We start from the raw sequence: 23,198 nt of genomic DNA, 5'->3' as shown, positions 1-23,198 counted from the left end.
ACTCTCCGGTTCCCCTTCTCAATCTTTTGCCTTCTCTGAACTATCTCCTTCCACCATCTGCAGCACACATCTCCATCCTCATCCTGAATAATCAGTTTGTACTTCTGACACCCCCAATACAGGGTTGGTGTTGAATGGTGTGCAGTATTGTACGTGGTTTAAATTGGTATAAGTGAGGCATGGTGTCAGCTCACAAGATTTCTGTGAAATGTTTTTCAGTAATGCTTAGGAAGACATCACCTATTGTCACTTTTCCTAAACATACAGAAAAACAGAGCTCAGAGACATCACTTGCTATGTCTAGTAACTTCCTGACAGCCTTGCAAAACTCACTCTGAGGTGTGACCATGATCTGTATTTTTTTCTTTTCCTGTACTGCCACTGGTAACTAGCAGACCAAACTCCTTTCCCTCAGATTTAGCTGTGCAATCGTACTGATTTCAGAGGGATTTCGTAAGTGTAATAGAGGGAGTAATTTGTCCCTGCAGTAAACAGTTCTGTTAGTGCATTACAGGAATAGAATCCAGCTCAGTCAGCACTGCAGAGCCTATCCAGAAAAGAGTAAAAAGTAGTAAACTTACTTTTGTCCCATAAGCAAGCAGTGTCACTGAATACACACACTGAGCAAGTCTTGAGATGTAATTTTTCTGAGCAGAATCACACTCTTGGAAACATTACAAAACATTTAATCTTGCATTTGCCTTCTGGGAAAACAAATTTTTCAGAACACTGTTTGCTTTCCCTTTCTGCAAGTCAACACTGCAGTTATTTAAACTGTCAACAGATCCACAGGTTCATAGAAATAAGTCCGGCATTGTGATATGCAATGTTGTTGTAGCTGTGTTGGTCCCAGGATATTAGAGAGACAAAGTGGTAATATCTTTTATTGAACCAAGTTCCGTTGGTGAGATAGAGAATCTTTCAAGCTTACACAGACCTCTTCTTCAGGTCTGGGAAACTTACCCAGGCCCTGTCTACACTACAAATTGAGTTGACCTAAGTTAGGTCAACATACTGTGGTGGTTCATGTCCACAGTATGCTACCTCTGTCAGAGATGCGCGTCCTCACCCGGAGTGCTGCCACTGATTTAACTTTTGGGGGACACTGACAGCTGGAGCCCCCTTACCCGCCACGGGGCTAACAGCCCACAGGTGACGTCAGTAATGCGAGACCTGAAGAAGAGCTCTGTGTAAGCTTGGAAGCTTGTCTCACCAATAGAAGTTGCTCCAATAAAAGATTATTACCTCATCCACCTTTTCTCTCAGATATTTTGAAGCAGGTGTATTTGCATCATTTTCCCACTTACTAACAGTATAGTAATATCTTTACTGTATTTAATTTTGTATTGAACCATAATAAGGAATCTACTAGAGTTCTCACTTTTTTTCCTGATACTTAGTGTTTAACCGTATCCATTAAGTATAAAAGGGTTGAAGTTTATATTATTTCAATGAAAAAAAAGTGCATTTCCCAATAAAATGTATTTATATATTTACAATGTGTAGGGATTGTGGATGAAATGTATCTGTTAATTTATTTTCTTCTACTAAAACATTTGTGTAAGAATTAAGTGCAGAGGGCAGGCACTAAAAAACCAAAGTCCTAAATATAACTTTTGCTATTAGATTTTCCTTATATTCCTATGCATATATTAAAATATGTTGAACTGATCACATAGGTTTATTAAACCCATTGTAAATTTGTGTCCTTTCCTGGAAGTAGTAGTATGAGATGTTTTTGCATTAGAGAACTTAATCTTCTATATATGAAGTTTGGCTTGTGCTACTGCTAGTTCCTTCTGAAGCAGTATAAGAAATATATACCAGGAAAGAGTTGCTCATAAGAAATAGATTAAATGAGATTTTTAAGAGAAACTAAGCACTTGAGCAAATGGCTTATAGCCCTAACAGATCCTGTAATAGTTTCTGCATGGCTCAGTCTTAGATGGATGAATCATGAAAACTTTATTGTTTCTCCTTAAATAAACCATTGGATAGGAACCTAGAATAAATCATTGAATGAAAGAATTATTTAATAGTACAAACTTAAACTTTGCCATTGGAACTTATTTTACAAATGTGTTGATATGCAATGTTTGGTGCTATTTCAGTAGGTAAGTTTTCACCTTCCACTCCTCTTAAAAAATATTGTAATACTATAAATGGAACATTGGGTCAAAGTTTCATGCATTGGACTCCCTCCTATGAGATCCAATATTTGTAGTTTTTTGTCATTGAATACAGAGCATGCAGGTGCTAGATAGTAAATGGGATATCTAAAGGAATGTTAGATCATGTTGTCAGGGCTAGTTCACAGTGGTATAAACTGGACTACAGATGCATTGATTTGGCTGAATTTAATGTACATCAGCAATTCTTTTGAGGGGGATAGCTAAGTTTACAAAGTAATGAATATTATCTCTTCATTGGAAGGTAGAATATTTTATATTACACACGTGGACTGTTAGTACCTTAAATTGTAGTGGACTGGTTTTCAATGTAATTCTCTTGCAGGTTCACCACCCTCTCCAGCAAAGGTTCTATCTGAGCCCACCCAAGTCACTGCTAATTCAGTACCTACTGTATCACAATTGCCTAGTTCTGATGCCTTTGCAGCTGTAGCTCAGTTATTTCAGACAACACAAGGACAACAGGTAAGCTATCTGTATTTCCGTTACAATTGTAATTTTAATTCTCTCACAAATCACCTAACTTAGTTACAGCCGTTGCTTCTACAGCCTTGATACAAAATCTATAATAATACTGTACCCCTCCCTTCCCCCAAATAAAACCCTTAAAAATATGGAATTTAAGAGTTAAGGTAACTTATTTGAACAGTCGATGGTCTTTATGGGTAAAACCTCCAGTAATGTCAATATTTTTGTGGAAAATTCACTGACACATTCCAATAACCCTCACTGTTAAATTATCAAGATAGTTAAATTATCAATGTAATGAACAGTGTATTGCACTTATTATCCAGAAACCCTTTCTCTTCTATATTTTACTTAGCACCCTTCATCAAACATTTGCAGAGTGAGCAGGATCACTCAATCTTCCATTTGCTTCTGAAGTACTAGAAGGTGGCCTGTGAATCATATAAACTTTCTCTACCTAAATCGTTGGATTAGATTTTATATTCAAAACAAGCTCTCTGAATTCACTCCCAACATTCATCCTTTTTAACACTGATAGGTTTTTAGACTTAACCTGATTTTCCAAAGCATCAAGTTTTTCTTGATGACTCCATATTTCCCTTAAGGGTAGAGACACCTTAATCCATTGAATTTGTTTTTGACCTGAATTACTCAATCTCTAAATCCTCCTCTGAATTAGAGCAAACAAAACTTCCAACCTGGACTTATGGAAATATTCACTCTGTTCATAATGTTCTCTCATATTTGTCATGACTGTGTATGTATGCTTTCATCTGGTCAGCTACAACAGACAACCCCTGTGACTAATAAATTGCATGTAGGGCATTGTTCACCTTCTGCACTTACAGCCATTTTACTAACTTTACTGGGGCTAGAGTGCAAAAACTAAACAAATGAGCTCTGGTGTGGCTTGTAGGGAGAATCTGGTTTTAGGAGGAACATAATTGATTGTCTCAGGGGAGGATGAGCAGGGCCACACGTATCAAGAGTGTCTGTATGAATCTCCTTCTGCTTCCTAGTGACTTCCCGCTCAACAAATCTATTGCTGGTACCCATCTAACTATCAAGAGTAAACAAATGAGTGCTATACCTGCACACAAGTATGTTGACCTCCTCTTAAAACTAACCACCTGTCTAGTGTACATTTTTATATCTGTATCTGTCTTACAAATATTGTGTAACTTATTCTGTTAACAAGAGTTCAGAAATTTTTTTTTTTGAAATAGAAAAACTCATTTTGATTTAATGTCTATTCTGTTAAGCTTCAGCAGATTCTTCAGACTTTTCAGCAGCCTCCAAAACCCCAGTCTCCAGTCATAGATAATACTGTAATGGCTCAAGTTCAGGCTATTACTGCTCAATTGAAGACTACGACAACACAACCACCAGAACAAAAAGCTGCTTTCCCGCCACCTGAGCAAAAAACTTCTTTTGATAAGGTAAGTCCTGTGTTGTTCTTTGCATTCATAAGGATCATTTTAACGTAGTAACTAATAGGAAGATGGAAATACAGGAATTTAAGTTCACCTTTAAGTGTTGTCAGTGCAGATCCCCAGTTTTGGGATGTGCCTGTGCCCTGCCCCAAAGCCCAGGACTCTCTGGAAAAACTCTGGTTGTTGGGGGCCACATGGACTTCACCTTGAGCTCTGAAATATTCCAAGTGATGTTTTCTGCAAAGAGGTGTGCACCCACCCCCAAATGTCCAACTGCTAGAACAAAAAAATCAGAACTTCCTCTGGCCACTTGACTTCCAAATCACTGGTTTTCTTGTTTTCCTGTATTAAGGATAACTTTTTGCTTTCAAAAATTGAATAAAACTGGTTTTGAACAGTTAGATCTATTCTTTAAGTAAACTTTACTACTTCTTCAATGCTTGCTCATGTCTATTCCATTGTAGGTGTGTGTGCTCGCCACATGCGCTAGTGCCGGAAGTTTTTCCCTCTGTGGTATTCGTAGGGGACATGCTCTGGCGCCGTCTGGAGTGGCTCGTGTATGTCGCAATATAAGGGGCGCTGCTGGCTCTGCCCCACCCTCAGTTGCTTCTTATCACCAGTGATGGTGCTGGAACATCTCCTTAACTCAGCAAGCTTACTCCTCTCAACTGCTCGTTGTAAACTTTGATGTATATAGTTGTTGAAAAGTTGTTAGTTTTTAGTTCCCTGACTGTAGTTAGCTTGTAGTCCCTGACGGGACTCCAAAGCCTGTGACTGTTGCAGAAAACCTACGCCAGTCAATGACCACAACAGTAGCTGTTTGAAGTGCTTGAGGAAACCCACATTAGTGACAAGTGTTGCATTTGTAAAAGTTTTAAACCTTGGACCAAAAAAGAAGTGGGACATTCGCCTCTGAGCACTTCTCATGGAGTCAGCACTTACACCAGCACCAGAGCCATCCAGATCAGACTCCGCTCCTAGCACCATGGTCTTGATGCAGAGTGTGCCACTGGCACCGACTACGGACCGGCCTCTATCTCCCTCCCCAGTACCAGCTAGAAAGCAAAGAAAGGCTGGGAGTGGAGGTTCTCTTGCGTCCGGTAAAGGGAAGGAAAGGGCCAGAGGGGAGCAAAGACCTGTGTGGGGCAGCTTTTCTCCTCCGGACGAAGGTCAGGCCCCTGCTCCCGCTGAGCGGGCTAGCCCACTACAGGATCAGCCCGCCACCCCAGGAAGCAGCAGAGGCATTTGACACCTGGCGGTGCCATCCACACTGGAGGCCTTTCAGGCCACGAAGGACATTGTCCCTACTGGTGCCGGCCATGGAGGTGCTCCGCTTCAGGGGAAAATCTGCCTTCAGACCTTTCCAACGGTCCCCATCAGTGTGACACTGCTCCTCACCACGGGAAGTGTCCTGCCAGCGCTCGCCTGCACAGAGCTACCACATCCCGGTCACGGGTCAGCCCACCCATCAGAATCTGGATGTCAGTCCCTGGACTCCAGGCAGCGCTCCTCGGTCTCGAGGAGGCAATCGCCAGTGGAACAACGCAGACCCACAGAGGTGCGGCACCCGTTCCCGCAGCCCTGGTGCCGGAATGCCCAAGCCGCTCTCCCAGTGTGTGGCACCGCTGCAGTGGTTTGAGCCACCGGCTCAAGGAGCCATTACCGGTTGCTGGAATGACAGAGCCATCCGCCTAGCCTGTGGTGTCTTCCTGCTACAGTTGTCTGCTGGGGTAGTACAGGTGTTGACAGACAACGTGACCTCGAGGTTCTGTATCAACAGGCAAGAGGGAATGCACTCGTCAACTCTCTGTCAGGAAGCATTCCGCCTGTGGGACTTTTGCATCCAGCACGCGACTCACCAGAAAGCTTCGCATCTTCCCAGTGTCCAAAACATGCTGGTGGATCGCCTAGGCAGGTCCTTTTTCTCTCACCACAAGTGGTTGCTCCACTTGGAGGTCGTCGGGATGCTCTTCCAGAAGTGGTGGACTCCCTGAATGGATCTGTTTGCCACCAGACAGAACAGGAAGTGTCATCAGTTCTGCTTTCTTTAAGGCTTCGGCGGGGGCATCCTTTCTGAGGCCTTTCTCTTGTCATGGGCGGGGGATCTGATGTATGCATTCCCGCCAATTCCGCTGATCAGCAGGGTCCTATTGAAAATCAAAAGGGACAAGGCACGAGTCATTATGATCGCCCTGGTGTGGCCTCACCAGCTCTGGTTTGGCACACTCATGGATCTGGCTGTGGCTGCTCCATGGCCACTGCCCAGCTGCCTGGACCCATTCTCGCAGGACCCCGGTCGGCTTCTGCACCCGAACCTTCCCTCTCTTCATCTCATGGCTTGGCTGCTGCATGGCTGAACCCAGAGGAACAGGCCTGCTCTAGTCAGGTACAGCAGCTTCTCTTGGAAAGCAGAAAGCCCTCCCCAGAGCGACTTACTTGGCAAAGTGTAAGCGGTTCTTCTGCTGGGTGTTGGAGCATAGCATCTTCCCGACCCGGTTGTCCCTGCAGTCCATCCTGGATTACCTGCCCTACCTAAAGCACCATGGCCTTGCACTTTCTTCCATCAAGGTGCTCTTAGCAGCCATATTGGCCCTTCACCCATGTGTTCAGGGCAAATCCGTGTTCTCGCATGAGATGTCTGGTTCCTAAAGGGCCTTGAAAGGCTCTTCCAACCAATCTAGGACCTGGTTCCCCAATGAAACCTCAACCTGCTCCTTTCTAGGCTCAAAGGCCCACCCTTTGAGCCTATGGCTTCTTGTTCCATTTCCCATCTGTCATGAAAAGTTGCTTTACTTGTAGCCATTACCATGGCGAGGTGCGTATCTGAGATTAAGGCCCTCTCTTCGGAGTCTCCGTATATGGTATTCTACAAGGACAAGGTCCAGCTGTGACCTCATCCGGCTTTCCTGCCTAAGGTGGTGTCCCCTTTTCATGTGAACCAGGATATCTTCCTCCCGGTGTTCTGTCTGAAGCCACACTCAACCAATCAGGAGAGGCGGCTACACACTTTGGATGTCCGGCACACTCTAGCATTCTACCTAGAGTGCACCAAACCCTTCCATAGATCGACCCAGCTCTTTATCGCCACAGTGGACAGGATAAAGGGTCTCCTGGTGTCCTCGCAGAGGATCTCGAATTGGATCACCACCTACATCTGGATCTGTTAGGAGCTGGCTCAGGCCAAGCCACCACCTATAGTGAAGGCCACTCGACCAGGGCTCAAGTGTCCTTGGCGGCCTTCCTGGCACATGTCCCTATTCAGGACATCTGCAGGGCTGCGACGTGGTCTTTGGTACACACGTTCATGACGCACTACGCCATCACCCAGCAAGCAAGAGGTGACTGGATTTGGCAGAGCTGTGTTGCTCCTCTGGTGGTACTGCTTGGGAGTTGCCTACAATGGAATGGACATGAATAAGCACTCGAGGAAAAGTCAGTTATCTTTTTTCTTAACTAGTGTTTTTCGAGATGTGTTGCTCATGTCTATTCCATGATCCACCCTCCTTCTCCACTATCGGAGTTTCCGGCAAGAAGGAACTGAGGGTGGGGGGAGCTGGCAGTGCCCCATATACCGCGACATGTGCACGCCACTCCAGAGGCCACCAGAGCCGGTCCCTACAGATATCACTGAGGAAAAACTTCTGGCACCGGTGCATGTGGCGAGCACACACCTCTACAGTGGAATGGACATGAGCAACATATCTCGAAGAGCACGAGTTACAAAAAAGGGTAACTGTCTTTTTCTTTGCTCCTTGGGTAAAATATCTTTTGTCTTTAGTTTCCAGAGGTGCTAAAATTTTATAGCAAGACACTTATATCCTTAATGTAATAGAAATGTTTTAGCTGCTCATTATAAAATATTGAGGAAAGTGGAGTTGGCTCAATGTAACTTCTTTCAGAAGCTGCTAGATCGATTTGACTATGATGATGAGCCAGAAGCAGTAGAAGACTCCAAGAAAGAGGATTCAGCTCCGTCTCCTTCCATTTCTCAACCACCATTGTAAGTTTTGTGATGCGTAGTAAAATCAAAATAATAAGATTCATATGAATACAAGAAAGCTTAAATTAAAATTCTAGGTTATGACAATATAGAAATAAAAAGTCTGCAAGTTTAGATATTGATGATTGTTTGACTACATTATTTTTATTTAAATGGTACTGTGTAAGAGTTTGGCATGTCACAAAATTGGGTGAAGAATCTGTTCTGTAGGTTATCTAACAGCTCATCTTGTTATAGGTGCAAGATTTCAGTTTTGTGGGGTTTTTTTGTTTTTTTTAAAGCTGGATATTTCAAGGCATTTTTTTATTAATAAAATTAACTTGACTGCTTTGCTGGCTGTGGAAGAAACACAGAATTTCTAAAAGAAAATTGAGTTTGCAACCTTAAGCACTCAGAGTTAAGTGCATCCTTAATTCATGTGCAACTTCAGTTCGGCCCTTTGTGCGTACACATTGTGGTAGTCTTTTTATTTAAGTGATTACATACTATTGCCTGTAATGGCCCTGCCTCATTCAGTGCACAGGCTGGATGGTACTCAATGAATGGGTAGTTACTAAGCAGCTAAACAAAAATATTGAATATGTGGCCTCATGTCTTATTTGTCACACACGACCTAAACTCCGCACTTAATGCAGAACTGTTAATTTCCTCATAAGCTCTTTTTATGGTGCTTGTCTCCATAGCATCTGAATGTTTCACAAATATTAATGAACTTCTTTTCACAACACCCATGTGAAGTAAATTGGTGGTAGTGTCCCCATTTTACAGGTGAGAACTAAGGCACATAAAGATTAAGACCAAAATTATCAAAAGTATCCACTAATATTGGGTGTACCTCTTGAGGCCATATTGGGCCTGATTTTTTTCAGTGCACTTAATGTATTTATAGCACGTTAAATGTTTAATACACAGCTCCCATTGATTCCAGTTGCAGTTGACTATGTAGCATTTCTGGAAATCAGGCCCCAGCTGTCTCAGGTTGGGCAACAGAAAATGAGAACTCACACTGAAAAGTTTGGTTTAAGTGACTTGCCCTATATCACAAAGGAAATCTGTGGCAGAGTCATGACTAGAGTCCAGTTTTTCACACTTCCATTCATCACACACCTTCCAACGTTTGCAACAAAAGAGACAAGGGTTCTATAACACTCTTATTCACTATGAATATCTGGTTAATTTCCTGAGCACTGTCTGTTCTGTTTACTGAGTAAGGCATCAAAAGGCACTTCTCTGATCCCAGTGTGACACTTATCCCTCTTCTCTCCCCAACCTCCCTTGGCCAAACTTCAAGTCCTGCTCCAAAGTGTGAGGGTATTAGAGTTTCTCAACAAAACATTTGTAAGATTTTTTTTTTAACATGGGCAAAATGTTTCTCTAACCTCATTCTCAAACAGCTGAACCTTTTTTGCTGAAACATGGGTGTAGCCTGAGATAGATACCTGGCATGAAAAATCTCAGCTTCGATGATTAAATTTTGGCAAAGTTATCATTGAAAATGGGATCTTGTAATGCAAAATTTTAGGTAGCCTTAACTAAAGAAATCACTTCCAGCTCTACCTGTAATTGGATGATTGGTTTCTATGGAGTTTTCAGCTAAATTTTTATCTAAATTTGAAGCAGCAATGAGATTTTTAAATGTAAAAACAGAATGTTTACATATTAACATTACCTTGCTGCTGCAGAGTAATTATCTGTTTTTTAGTGGATTTCCAGGAGAAGGTATGCAGCAGCCGGTATATCCACAGCTCCCAAATATAGACCCATTTCAACCACGACTGATGGGAATGCAGCAAGATCCAATGCACCACCAGGTAGCTTTGAATTACTTTTGAGATTAACTTCCTTTGGAATTTGTTACTTTTATTAATATGTGTTTAGAATGTCTACTCTTCATATGGAATCATTTAATATTTTTGATGCATGGAACTGGAAGGAAATCTGTTAAAAATGAAGAAATAATGTTTGTATACACCATTAGCTTTGGTAAACAACTTATACACATCCATAATTTCATGTGTGGTTTCATTGACTTCAGTTGCAGTACTTACATATAGAAAATTAAATGTGTTTGCAGCATCAGAGCCTTGTCAGTCCCCTAGGGTAGAAAATGTTTAGAACTAAGTTGCATTGTGAGTGCATGTTAATGTATTTTACATATTCTAATGACATATTGCATGCTAAATTTTTCAGCTGAGTTTTGAAAGGGGCCACACAACTAGGGAGATATATAAATGCATGTATGAACACACAGAGTTAATGTATATATGTGCTTTTTTCATATAAAACTTGCAATGCTGCTCTGAGCAAAATATGTGCAGCTTTCCGTTAATCAAGCCAAGCTTCTTATTGTTGAAGTAGCAATTTTTTCACTGAGACTGAAAATGAATGTTTCCCCTCCCCTAAAGATCCCGCTCCCTCCTAATGGACAAATGCCAGGTTTTGGACTTCTACCTACCCCACAGTTTCCTCCCATGACTCAGCCTGTGATACCACCAACACCAGCAGTGCAGCAAACTTTCCAGTCTCCTTTCCCAGTACAGAGTGAACCACACATACAGAAAACACATCAGCAGGTGAGGACTCTTGCCATCCAATATAATTTTAGGCTCCTAGTGGTTTAAAAGCACTAACAGGCAATCTGTCAGACCACTGAAGGCGACTATGCCCACAGACATTCATGGAGGCAGCTCACTTGATAGAAGTTTAGGTGCGAAAGTGCTTCAGTAGACACTGCACCACAAGTGTTCTGCCTCTGTGTAGCAGAAGCAATGCTTACTTTTTTCCTGATTCTCTTTGGGAAAAGCCTTGGATTTGGATCTTGCAGCCAGTCTATTTATCTTTTTTCATCTCTCCCTCCACCCCCATCAAGCTGCAGGAATATTCTCTCTCCTCAAAGTTCTTGCGGCAATATCAGTCTGACTCTAATGAGCTCATTTTAAAGATTAACAATATATTTGAAAAAGAGGCAGACTCAAAAATTCCAAGAAATTCCCCTTAAAATGAAAAATAGTAGGTAAGGGATAGTTTCCTTTATCTCAGAGGTTTTGGAGGATATTGTGGATTTGAAGTGATCAGTGAGCAAATTCTGATTTATGAGCGAGTATATACGGTAATTTAAGCCAAATATTTTTGGTAAAAAAAAAAAAGTGATGCATCAAAGAGCGGGGGTCTACACCAAAATTTGATGATTTTAAACTCTATGGAATCATTGAATTGAATATCTAATACTTTGTCATTTTGTTTACCTGGAGTGTCTGCAGGCATGGAGCCCCGGGGCTCCATGCTAGCAGACGCTCCAAGTAAACAAAATGTCCCGACCCGCCAGCGGCTTACCCTGACAGGCTGGGAGCCAAAGTTTGCCAACCCCTGAAATATAGGGTTGGCTTATGAAAGGGTCATACAGTTTTTGCTATTTTTACCTAACCATCTTGGGGGGTCGGCTTATAAACAAACGGGCTAATGAACGAGTATGTACGGTATATAAAGTTCCTAAACACAAGAAGTCAAAATTTGCCATCTCTAAAATGGATTCTAAGACTTTATCCGTGAAAGACTTTTGAGGGAGCAATTTCCCTGAAGAACGTAGGGATAAGACTTGAACATTCTCTGAAAGAAGATTGAGTGCATTCTCAGCAGCCTTGTGTACTTATAGCCTGTGTAGTCACATCCAGAGCTTCCCTTTCTTTACTAAAAGACAGTAAATCATCCAAATGGAGATCCAAAAAACAATGTGATTACAAAAAAGAGGCTCCGGAATCCATACCAAGTTTTCTCAATTTATGATGCAGTCTGTGATATAACAAGATTTTCTTCATGCTCTTTATTCTGTTCCACCACAATAGCCAGGATATACATTCAGTTGCAGTCCTGGGACATATGCTATCTTAAGAATCTATCTGATTCAGGCTCCCTTTATAATCACAAAAAGTAGATTGTTGAGGCCTTGAATGTGAACAAGCTTTCTGTGCACAAAGACAAAAATGATTGCTTTCTTCAGGCTAAGAACTTTAGGGGTACTGGCAAATGCTAGAAACAATCCTTTCTTTCTGCTAGAGAGAGAAAGAGAGCGTACTTCTTAGGAGCCACTGAGCAGAGTGTTGATTCTGACTTTGCCTCCCTATCAGGGCTAGCTTGAGAAGGTTTCTTCTGTCAGTTTGGGCTAAATCCCCTTGGGATACCAGTGTGTTTGGGACATTGTGCAATGTGACTACCACATTTTTATCCCCTCTAACCAAATTTCATGTCCCTAATTTGCTTCCCTTCAGTCCAAGCAAATGGGAAGCTCTTTAGGACTTGGTTGATCACCAACCGTCCCCGTATGCAATTTCACCTGCCAACCTCTGAAGAGGCAGTTTGATATTTAAGATTTGCTTTGGTTCCCAAAAATAATGATGTGGGTCCATCCCAATCCTGGTCCTGTTTCCTGTAAATTGTAAATTCTGGCAGTAAGATGCCTGCTTGTGGATGGTGACCCTTTTTCTTCGTTCAGGATATCCAGCAAAGGAGTTGTTTATGTTGTGTAGATATAAAAATAATCCTGTATTTGCTTGTTTTCATTAATCTGTCATGTTTCTAGTACCTGTGATTATTGAGATCATCACCATTTTCAATATTTCTTCCCTCTCCCCCACCCTTGGCTTTTTTTGTCAGCTCCATGTTTGTTCCCAAGATTTTAGTGGCCATATTTACCTTCCTCAAAGAAGAGGGTATATACATTTCAGTCCTTTGGATGACAACCACTTCAGGTTTTGTAGCAGACAGAAGGTGATTCAGAACTCCTGGAGAATGGTCCATTTCTTCAACACAGTTTTGTGATCATCTGGGACAAATGCTCCTTATCATTTTTGTGGGACTTAACACACCCGAGGTTCAGGTTCTGCACACACTTTGAAAGGGTCATTCTTCCTGCAGACTTAAATGTAAACTCTTTGGAGCAGGGTCTGTCTTTTTGTTCATTGTTTTTACAATGCCAGGACTGGGGCTCCTAGGTGCTACAATCATGTAAAATAATAAAAATACAATGACAAATTGAACAGTTGGTTCAGAGACTACACAGACACCCTGCTGCAACTATTTGGCAAGCCATTCATCTGGAATTGATGATTTATTGCTCACCTACAGCTGAGTGGACCGTCCTTTACAGTAGGTTTTTCCAGGCATTTCTTCTGTCGATAAGATCAGTGCCCAGTCTCTCTTCAGAGATCACCTTCCTCACTGAAGTTTTTCAGTCCCTGAGAAGATGGAACAAATCTAGCAACATGAGGAAGGAGAAAGTGTTAAGCATTTAAACCTCAAGTTCTTAAAATATGGATGACACTCCCCCCTACTCTCCTATCATTCCATTATATCATATACAATCTCCATAATCCACCCTGTATAACTTCCTCCTGTAGACTTTGCTTAAAGTCTGCAGGAAGGGGGAGTCCCACATTGGGTCTCATAAGACATTTCAGAGCAGAGTTTCCTTGTTTCAGACTGGGGGGTAGGGGCTCCCTCCAGACCCCATTTCCAGTTGTTTGTCCTTCCCCCAGTTAGTAGCACATGAGAAGTTCTCTGAGTAAAACGGACAAAAGAAAGGTCCTCTCCCCTCTCTTTCCCTTATGAGAGAGGAGAATCTGTGTGAAAACAAAGGCAAAAGTAGCCTGGATATCAGGCAGTCTTTCTGGATTCAGCTTCAGATTCTGGGCTTAGTCTGTCAGCAGGTTTGTTGTCTTTCAATGGGGGCTACCTCCAGGTCCTCGTTTTGGGGGCGTGTGCTGCTTTGTAAGGGGGCAGTTTTACTGTCTCCCTCTCAGCTGACCTGTCTCTGCTATCAGCAGTCTCTGAGGTGGAACAGTCCTCCTCCTGTTCACTGCCTCTTCCTGTGGCAGGTTTTCTCTTTTTTTAAGCTCACCCTTCCAGGCAGGACAAGCCTCGTAGGTGTGCCTCATTTGTGCTGAACAGGCCCGGAAGAGCTCGTTAGTCTCCTCCCACAAGAGTGAGGGCATGTCCCTTCGTGCACACCTTGTTTTGCCAGTGATTTAATCTTTTGGTGCTCAATTAAAAGAAAATGTTCAAACAAAAAGTTGTAAGTGGAGAATTTGAATTGGCAGTTAGAGCAAATATCTTTTACTATTAGGGCATACTGTTGTGGAACACATTGTTGAGACACAGACTAGGTGACTTTGGACATTACTTGTAACAACAGTAGGTTTTTAAAAAAATCATCAAAGGTTTTTTTTAGCTTGACTGTCATTAGTTATTCATACCCCATTCTTACTATAGAAACATTTATTGTACCTAATAACATAACATGCTGAAATTAACTACGTGTGGAGAAAAATCAACAATTTAAAAATTGAAGACAAGTTTTGTATGAGTTATTTTTAAAATGTTGACATAGTATTTATTACAAATGTATTGTGCTTATTATTATTTTTTGCACTGGTGAATAAAACAGTAAAATCTGTGTTTTGGACAAAATCATATCATGGTTTTGATTCTAGATATCTAACTATGAATTTAATTTCATGTAACTTGTTGGTAGACTAATTGAGTCTAGTCACAAACTGGAATAAAATTAATACTTGCAGTAATTACAGTAGTTTAACTTGTGGGGTATTTTAGGATATGGAGGTGGAACAGCCCTGTGTTCAGGAAGTTAAACGACATGTTTCTGATAACAGAAAATCAAGATCTAGATCGGCATCAAGGTAAGTTAATGTAATTTTTTCTAGCGCTGGTAATATATGTATATTTTTTACATATATATATTTAACTTTAGCATATCTCATCAAAAGGATTCAAAGTGCTTTACTAAGTGTCTGTGTGTTGAGGAAGGATAGCCCTATGGTTAGTGTGGTAGCCAGGGACGTGGTGATCCTGGATTCATTCCCTGGTCTTCCTGCATAACCTTGAGCAAGCCACTAAGGGCTTGTCTAAACAGGGAAATTTACGGGTATAATTTTACCACTATAGAGATAGGATAAATCCCTATGTGGACACACTTATTCAGGAATAAGAGTATGCACAAAGGATATATGGTATAACTATGTTAGTACGTTTCCTCGTGTAGACAAGTCCTTAGTATCTTTATGCCTCACTTTTCCATGGTAAAATGACCTCCTTACTTTACAGCGTGTTTTATGTTGATAAATACATTTAAAGATTGTGAAGTGCTTGGATACTACAGTAATGGGGGGCCAAATAAGTAGCTGCAGTAGATACATAGGAATCACTCTTATATCTCTGAAATGCAGTTACTACTTGAGTGGACTGAGACAGTCCTTCAGAGCCATCAACATCACATTTCTCCTCTTCTGGTAGAAGTGAAGAATAACTTCTCCCTTTGCAGTTACTGGAGAAATCTTAAATAGACAGAATGTCATAATTTAATTTGTACCAGGATTCTAGAGTTCATAACACTATATTTGCAAAAAGATCCATAGGCTCTTGAATGATTTTGTGGGTTGTAGGTTTTGCCTATCAGAAAGACAGACAGCATATCCTAACAGAATCCTGGTATACTGGTTCCACGGTGTCTAAAAGCCACCTGTATTTATGTGGCAAATCTGCCTACTAAATTACCAGGGCCACTCCTTTGCAGCACTTTACCTTTTTTTTTTTGGAGGAGGATTACCTTGAAATACGTGCAGGCCTTGGTTTGCTTAGCTTTAAATAATAGTGTAAAGTAGTATTGTTCTTCCTCAAGTGCTTGTTCATGTCGATTCCAAGTAGGTGTGCGCATGCCGTGTGTACAGTCATTGGAAGATTTTTCCCTTAATGGTACCTGTTGGGTCGGTGCCCCTTGGAGTTGCACCTTCATGGCGCTGCATATAGGGCCCTGCTGACCGCCACTTCAATTCCTTCTTACCACCCATGATGGTCATTGGAGCTGCGTGTCTCTTCTCTTGCATTCCCCTATTATTGCATTTATAAATAGAGTAGAATTAGTGTTTTAGTAGTGGTTAGCTTAGTTAGTTTCCCCTCCAACCCCCGTTTGTTTCCCCATTCCCAGGGATCGAAGCATGCCTCAATCCCAAGAATTCAAGCCGTGCGGGACCTGCCATAAACCTACGCCAAAGGGTGATCCCCACAAGTCCTGTTTGAGGTGCCTGGAGAATCCCATCAGACAAATTGGTGTGGGATTTGCAAGGGATTTCGTCCTAGCACTAAAAAAGAGAGGGACTTCATACTTAAACATCTCCTCATGGAGGGAGCCCTTCATCCCCAACTGGCTCTGGCAGTGGCAAGGACCCTGTTGAAGGCTGCCCTGGATGCGGCAGACTTGGCCACGCAAACAAAGTTCTCCGCTATCTCCATGAAGAGGAATTCATGGCTGCAGGTGTCAGGCCTCCCTCCAGAGGCCCAACAAACAATACAGGACCTGCCCTGTGAAGACTTGGGGTTGTTTTCAGAGCAGATGGACTCCAAACTCCATAACCTGAAGGATTCATGGGCAACATTGAAATCCTTGGGGCTGTGTGCACCAGCCACACACAGAAAGCGCTCTAAGCCCCAGCCTCCCGCGTGTTGTTATCCTACGCAGCCTAGGCAGGACTACTCCAGGAAGCAGGGCAGGAACAATAGACGTAGGCCTCCCCAGTCCCCACCCAACCAAGGCCAGGGTTTGGCGAGGCAGCCCTCCGGTTCCAAGTGTGCCTTTTGAGGGTGCACCCGGGCGATGCACCAGACCACATCCTGGATCCCTCTCCCTGTTTCTTGAACCATCTATCTCACTTCTATTGTGTGTGGACCCAGATAACTTCAGACTGCTGGATGCAGTGCACAGTAGAATTGGGATATTCTCTCCAATTCTGTTTCTCCCCTCCCTTCCATCCCCCTTCCCAGTCCCTCTTCAGGGACCGCTCTCACGAGCAACTTCTTATACAGGAGGTGCAAATGCTCCTAAGTTGAAGAGCAGTAGAGGAGGTTCCTCAGGAGCTAAGGGGAAAGGAATTCTACTCCTGATAGAAAGCCAAACGGGATCTCAGACCCATTCTTGACCGGCAAAACCTCAACAGGTTTCTGAAGTTTCTCATGGAATCTTTGCCGTCATCATTCCCTCCCTGGATCCTGGGGAACTTGTATGCTGCCCTCAACTTGAAGGACGCATACTTTCATATATTGACAGTCCTGTCCCACGGGAGGTTCCTCAGGTTCGTAGTGAACTGCACTCATCTTACAGTCCTCCCCTTCGGCCTGTCAGCAGCCCCTCGGGTGTTTACCAAGTGCATGGCAGTTGTCACAGCTTTCCTGAGGAGACGGCAAGTGTTCCCGTACCTTGACAACTGGCTTGTCAGGGGCCACTCCAGGGTGCAGGTAGAGGCGTATGTAAACCTGACATGGTCAACCTTTGATAGACAGGGTCTATTGCTGAACGTGCTGAAGTCAACCCTATCTCCTACCCAGAGGAGAGCGTTTATAGGAGCAATCCTGGACTCCACTCACGCAAGCGTATTCCTACTGGAGCCTCGCTTCCAAGCCATTTGCTCCATCATAGAGGACTTCAGGCGTTTTCACACCGCGATGATGCAGAGCTGCTTGAAGCTGCTAGGTCACATGGCCGCCTGCACATATGTAGTTCAGCATGCAAGACTGCGCCTCAGGCCTCTCTAGGCGTGGCTGGCGTTAGTGTACCAACCAAACAGAGACAATCTGGACAAGATAGTTTCGCTCCCACCTCTGGTTATAGAGTCCCTCCTATGCTGGCTCAGTCCTCAAGTGGCATACACAGGGGTGCCTTTCACGGACACATCAGCGTTTGGGTGGGGAGAACATCTAGGGGCCCTCAGGACTCAAGGCTTCTGGTCCTAAGCAGAGCTCTTACTTCACATCAATGTCAGGGAGCAGAGAGTGGTTTGCCTAACCTGCCAAACTTTCCAATCCCATCTGGAAGGTAGATGCATATCAGTCATGATGGACAATACAACAGCGATGTTTTTTATATAAACAGACAAGGTGGAGCACGCTCCTCTCCCCATACCAGGAAGCCCGCAAGCTGTGGGACTTCCGCATAGCCCACTCAATACACCTAGAGGCATCTTACTTCCAGGATCCTAGAATGAGCTGGAGGACCATCTCAGCAGGTCCTTCCACAACCATGAGTGGTCCATTCACCTGGACACCATGAACAGCATCTTCCAACAGTGAGGGTTCCCCAGGTAGATCTGTTCATGACAAGACTCAACAGAAAGTGTCAGCAGTTTTGCTTCTTCCTGAACCACAGCCCTGACTCTATCACGGACGCATTTCTCCTTCCCTGGAAGAACCACGTGGTCTATGCATTCCCACCCTTCTCGCTCATTCACAAAGTCCTGCTCAAGGTCAGAAGGGAAAGAGTGTCTATCATACTGATAGTTCCAGCCTAGCCCTGTCAACACAGGTATACCACGCTCCTGGAACTGTTGGTAGCCACTCTGATCGCCTTGCCTTTGGTGCCAAACCTAATCACCCAGGACCACAGATGCATCCAGCATCCCAACCTCGTCTCTCTCCACCTCACGGCATGGAAGCTTCATAGCTAAACCCCATGGAGTTGACATGCTCAGAGCCTGTAAGAGAGGTCCTCCTCGGCAGCAGGAAACCATCCACTAGAGCTACATACGTGGTCAAGTGGAAGAGATTTTTAATTTGGGCGATGCAGAAGGGTACATCTGATGAAAGCATCAATACCCCTCATCTTGCATTTGAAACAGCTAGGTCTAGTGGTTTCATCCTTAAAGGTTCAACTGACGGCGAGCTCTGCGCTCCACCCGGGGGTTGACGGTTGATTGGTGTTCACTAGCCTGATGGTGGGCTGCTTTTTCAGGGACTAGAAGGTTATACTCTCAAGTTCACCATCCAATACCAGCATGGTACTCTCCAGGTTAATGTGGTCCCCCTTTGAGGCCATAGCAACATGCTTGCTCTTCTACCTTTCATGGAAAGTGGCATTCCTAATCACGATAACTTCAGCCAGGAGGGTATCTGAGCTCAGGGCCTTGACATGCAGGGGGCTCCTGGACTGACCTGATAGATACCAGTAGGGGAAAAACCTTCTGACGACTGTGCACGCAGCACACACACACCTACTTAGAATGGACATGAGCAACACATCTCAAAGAACAACGGTTACGAAAGGTAGGTAACCGTCTTTTTCACTGACATTTCTATTAATTTTTTAGTTGTCATCTTGTAAGAAAAGTTTTCCTCACTTATAGCTGCAAGTACGTTATGTGATATAATAGATATTGGAGTTAGTGCCATAATACAAGAGTAAAATAAAAGTGATAGAGGATATCAGAAGTTGAAAGAATAATAAATTACAATAAATTTGTAGTATAGATAAAGTATGTTGCTTAAGTTTACAGTTGGTATAAATACTTATTTGGGATACACTATGTACTGTTAAGTATAAATGTCTAGTGTGTACACACACTAATGCTTGATTTCAAAGTTTTTAAAAATGCAATTGTTGAACTTTCACTCCCGATGAGTCAAATAGATATTTATACTGTGTGTTTAGACAAAGCATTGTATGTTAATATTTTTATTTAAAATTAGATCTCCAAAAAGGAGACGATCGAGGTCTGGATCTCGATCTCGAAGGTCACGTCATCGTCGCTCTCGTTCCCGATCCCGGGATAGGCGCCGACACTCTCCTAGATCTCGGTCGCAGGAAAGGCGTGAACGAGAAAAAGAGAGAGAACGCAGATCAAAAGGCCTTCCTCAAATCAAATCAGAAACTGTTAGTGGTGAGTGCTCTCCTTTGCTGATTTTACTTTCAAAGGAAAGGAAACTTTAGTGCAAAATGGTTCTTATTATAGCATCATTTCTCAGGTGCTCAAGATTTTCTCTGTAAACAGGTGAATTCTGTGAAAAGGTGAGGAAATTTCTTTTAGCAGTTTGAGTTCTGTGAGGCTGAAGAAATTGCTACAATTCCAGACAAATTTTACACCTAAAACAGTTGAAATTTCAAACATAGAATTTGGCTTCTAAAACCCTTAAATAGGCACAATGCCTTTGATAGGTTTGAGAGATTTGTGGACGAATTATAAATGAGTGAAAAATCACTTTTGAGCATTCTCAGAAGACCCAAGTATTTTGCAATCTAATGATGCCTGCCACACTTGACCTCATTGCGTGTTGTGTGGTCAATATGACAGACGGGGGGGAGGAGGGACTGCTGCTTTAACTGTTGCTGCCTTAGTCTGAATGAAATAACTCTTACAGAAACATGCCAAAATCAAGATTGGATGTTTTTCTAAGAGATGCTCTAGGAATTATTTTAGGAAAGTTCTATGGCCTGTGTTACACAGGAGGTCAGACTAGATCATGATGGTTCTCGTCTGGCCTTGAAATCTTTGACTGATGTGAAGCCTCAGACAATGCACTTTCAGCAAGTGCTGGTGCCAGATTGCTCTCAATGCTGGAAAGTCATCCATTTTGCTTGAGATTCTAATGTGTCAGCACCACGAGGGCTGACTTCTTAGTGCTGATGATGGTCCTAGATTTGACTTTGTTGCTATTCCCTTTTGACAATGGTGCTCTGCCACTGTCTTATCTGTTGGTGCAGTTAGACCTGGGCTGTCAGATGACCTCAGGTTCCCTCTGATCTCTACCATCAAATATAAGAGGAACTTTGAGGTGAGGAAAAAAAACAAAAACAAAGACCTGGATCTGAGGGGGGAAAATGTCCTCAAACTGCAGATGCATCTCCTGATGTTGCCAATTCCTCAGATGAAGACTGGGTCTCCTAAAGATCATGGGAACTCTCTTGTGCCAGGGTTGTTTCCTCTTCCTCTACAAGGGCCATCTAAAAGGCCAGACAAAGGGATGAGTCTCCTCCATGTCGGTCTCAGTGCTAAGGATTGCCTGGGTTAAGCTTGGTGCCATTTGGGTTGGGCTTTGCAGTGTGCGTGGATGCATCCTGGGAAGAAACAATCCCAAACCATAGTGAGATTCGTCTCTCCTCCTACTCCAAAGCTGTTTGAGTGAATTCATGCCATCTCCCTTTTGTGGGTCCTATTATACTTTGATAGTGTAGCCTTATTTGAATACCTCTATACCTTGGGATTCCTCAGGCTGTGTAAAGAGGGAAGCCAAGTCTGCACCCAGTCTTGTTCTTTGGCTTCTCCCAAGAAATTTGCAATTCTCACACTGTCTGCCTTGACGAGTTGAGCAGCCTGGTTCCTCTTTTCTACTGTTCAGCACTGTAGATCTGTCTGAATCGGAAGGACTTTGGCGTGGAGGATGTGGGAGCTGATACTGAACCTTGTGTTGTCTACATTTCTAGATTAAAGAAATATGGAGGCTTTTTCTACATTTTCCCTGGGATATGAAGTAGTTCCTGGAGTCAGTAGACAAAATAAGAGACCTTGAATTTAGTGTCAGTCCAGGAGAAGACCTATCCTCTTTGATATCTGTGGGTAAAGGCTGAAGCAGGGTTTCTTTGCCTGTTAATGAGGGACTTCTTGACTAGCCAGACACGTCTGGGCAGCACACTTTCAAATGTTTTTATTAGAGGTGAAAAGACCTACCAAATGCCTCAGGTGTTTAGGTGCTGCTTTTCCAGTCTCTCTCCCAATTTCTTTGTCATGTCAGTTGCCACTGGGAGATCCAGGGTGTCTAGGGTTAGTTATTCTATACCTGCTTGCAGGGGAGTGGAAAAGGATAGATGCCATGAGTCAAATTCTGCCATACTTACTTTTGGAGTGGTGGTTGTAGAAGCCTATATTTTGAACTACTTCTGTTCCATTTTCAACCTAAAGAATAAAGTTAATTGTAATAAATTTAAACACACTGACCAGAGAAGGGAACCATTTAAGAGGAGGGATCTGTCATCCATTCTAATTGATTTATCCTATCTGCTGGAAGGGAGGCCTCTTATCTTGTGCCTGCCAGATACCACCTTGCTAGCAAGATCTTTCATATATGTATTGTCACCTATCTTGAATCTGGCACCCTGGCCTTCAACTGAAGTGTGAAACACTGGGAGTCAGTATTTGCCTTGTTGGGGTTTATTCACCATAATTTGTTGGGAAATCCACAGGTCTGCACTGACACAGCAGTAAAAAAAAAAGTTTTTTCCCCTTTCTATCACAAATTTTAAAATTCATGACTCTTTAAAATTCCAAGTCCATTAAGCATTTATTTATAATTTTGAAATCTGTGTATACATTCTAACAATGGTTGTATGTAGTCATGGCTAAACAGAACCCTGAATTCAGCTCCTGGCAGGTAAGAAAAAAGGAAATAACTTTCAAATGTTTTTGTTTTAAAAGATATTTATTTTGTAATATTATAAATACTTGAATTATAAACATTTTTCTTTTAACAAAAAAAAAGCTTCAATTTATCTTTAATGGCCATTTTAATGCAAGCCTTTATATTGCAAAAGTAAAGTTTAAAAGTGCTAATAGTAAAGTCCTATGTGTCAGAATTTATTTTTCTTCTAGTTTGTAGTACTACACTCTGGGTAGGACAACTAGACAAAAGAACAACTCAGCAGGATGTTGGAAGTCTTTTAGAGGAGTTTGGCCCGATTGAATCTATAAATGTGAGTATAAATAGTGAAATACAAGCAAAGGTCATGATAGGCCTTTGTTATAAAGAGGCCTTTTATTTATAAACAACTCATTTATTTAAAACAACTTTTTGTTTTAGTGTTCATTCCCAAGATCAACACTTACCTTTTTCTCTATACCATCATCTTTTTTGAACTATTGCCACTGTTAGATTTGTGGAAAATATGAAACGGTTGCTACAAGACACTTGCTTTTAAAAGCACCATTATTCTTGGGGTTAACCCAGAAGAGAACCCCGATTTCATGAGCACCGTGCTTTGTCTGAGGAGACCCAAGTGAAAGATGGTGGATGAGGAGCTTAGCTGCAGGATGCTCGCTGCACAGCTGTTGTCCTCCATTCTCCTGTGTGTGGAGACCCCTTGATTGCAGACCCTTGTTTATGTAATACTCTGCTAGTACGCTTTTCTTCCCCTTCCTTTAAGCTTACAGCAGTCTCTCTTAATTTTTTTTGTTATTTTGATATAGCTTATGGTCCTACTAGCAGTGAAACTTAAAAAATAAAAAACAAAAATCCATAATTTGGCCGTAGTTTCTCTCTGCTACCTCTAATTCCTCAAAACAA

General features: G+C 42.5%; 1 protein-coding gene across 2 annotated transcripts in view; it reads left to right on the top strand.

Moving 5' to 3' along the window:
• SCAF4 (SR-related CTD associated factor 4) overlaps window positions 1-23,198 on the top strand; it is a 76,235-nt gene that overhangs the window by 24,721 nt on the left and 28,316 nt on the right. The window contains exons 6-13 of one of the 2 annotated variants that reach the window (XM_034793624.1): window positions 2,515-2,654; window positions 3,920-4,096; window positions 7,993-8,090; window positions 9,793-9,901; window positions 10,496-10,663; window positions 14,697-14,782; window positions 19,614-19,804; window positions 22,508-22,608. In XM_034793624.1, the coding sequence (XP_034649515.1) occupies window positions 2,515-2,654; window positions 3,920-4,096; window positions 7,993-8,090; window positions 9,793-9,901; window positions 10,496-10,663; window positions 14,697-14,782; window positions 19,614-19,804; window positions 22,508-22,608 (1,070 nt within the window). Of the gene's footprint in view, window positions 1-2,514; window positions 2,655-3,919; window positions 4,097-7,989; window positions 8,091-9,792; window positions 9,902-10,495; window positions 10,664-14,696; window positions 14,783-19,613; window positions 19,805-22,507; window positions 22,609-23,198 lie in introns of both variants that reach the window. The other variant, XM_034793615.1, reaches the window with a different exon arrangement.

The sequence above is a fragment of the Trachemys scripta genome, chromosome 1, assembly GCF_013100865.1.
Source record: "Trachemys scripta elegans isolate TJP31775 chromosome 1, CAS_Tse_1.0, whole genome shotgun sequence".
Taxonomy (NCBI): domain Eukaryota; kingdom Metazoa; phylum Chordata; order Testudines; family Emydidae; genus Trachemys; species Trachemys scripta.
This window is presented reverse-complemented; position numbering and strand designations above follow the sequence as displayed.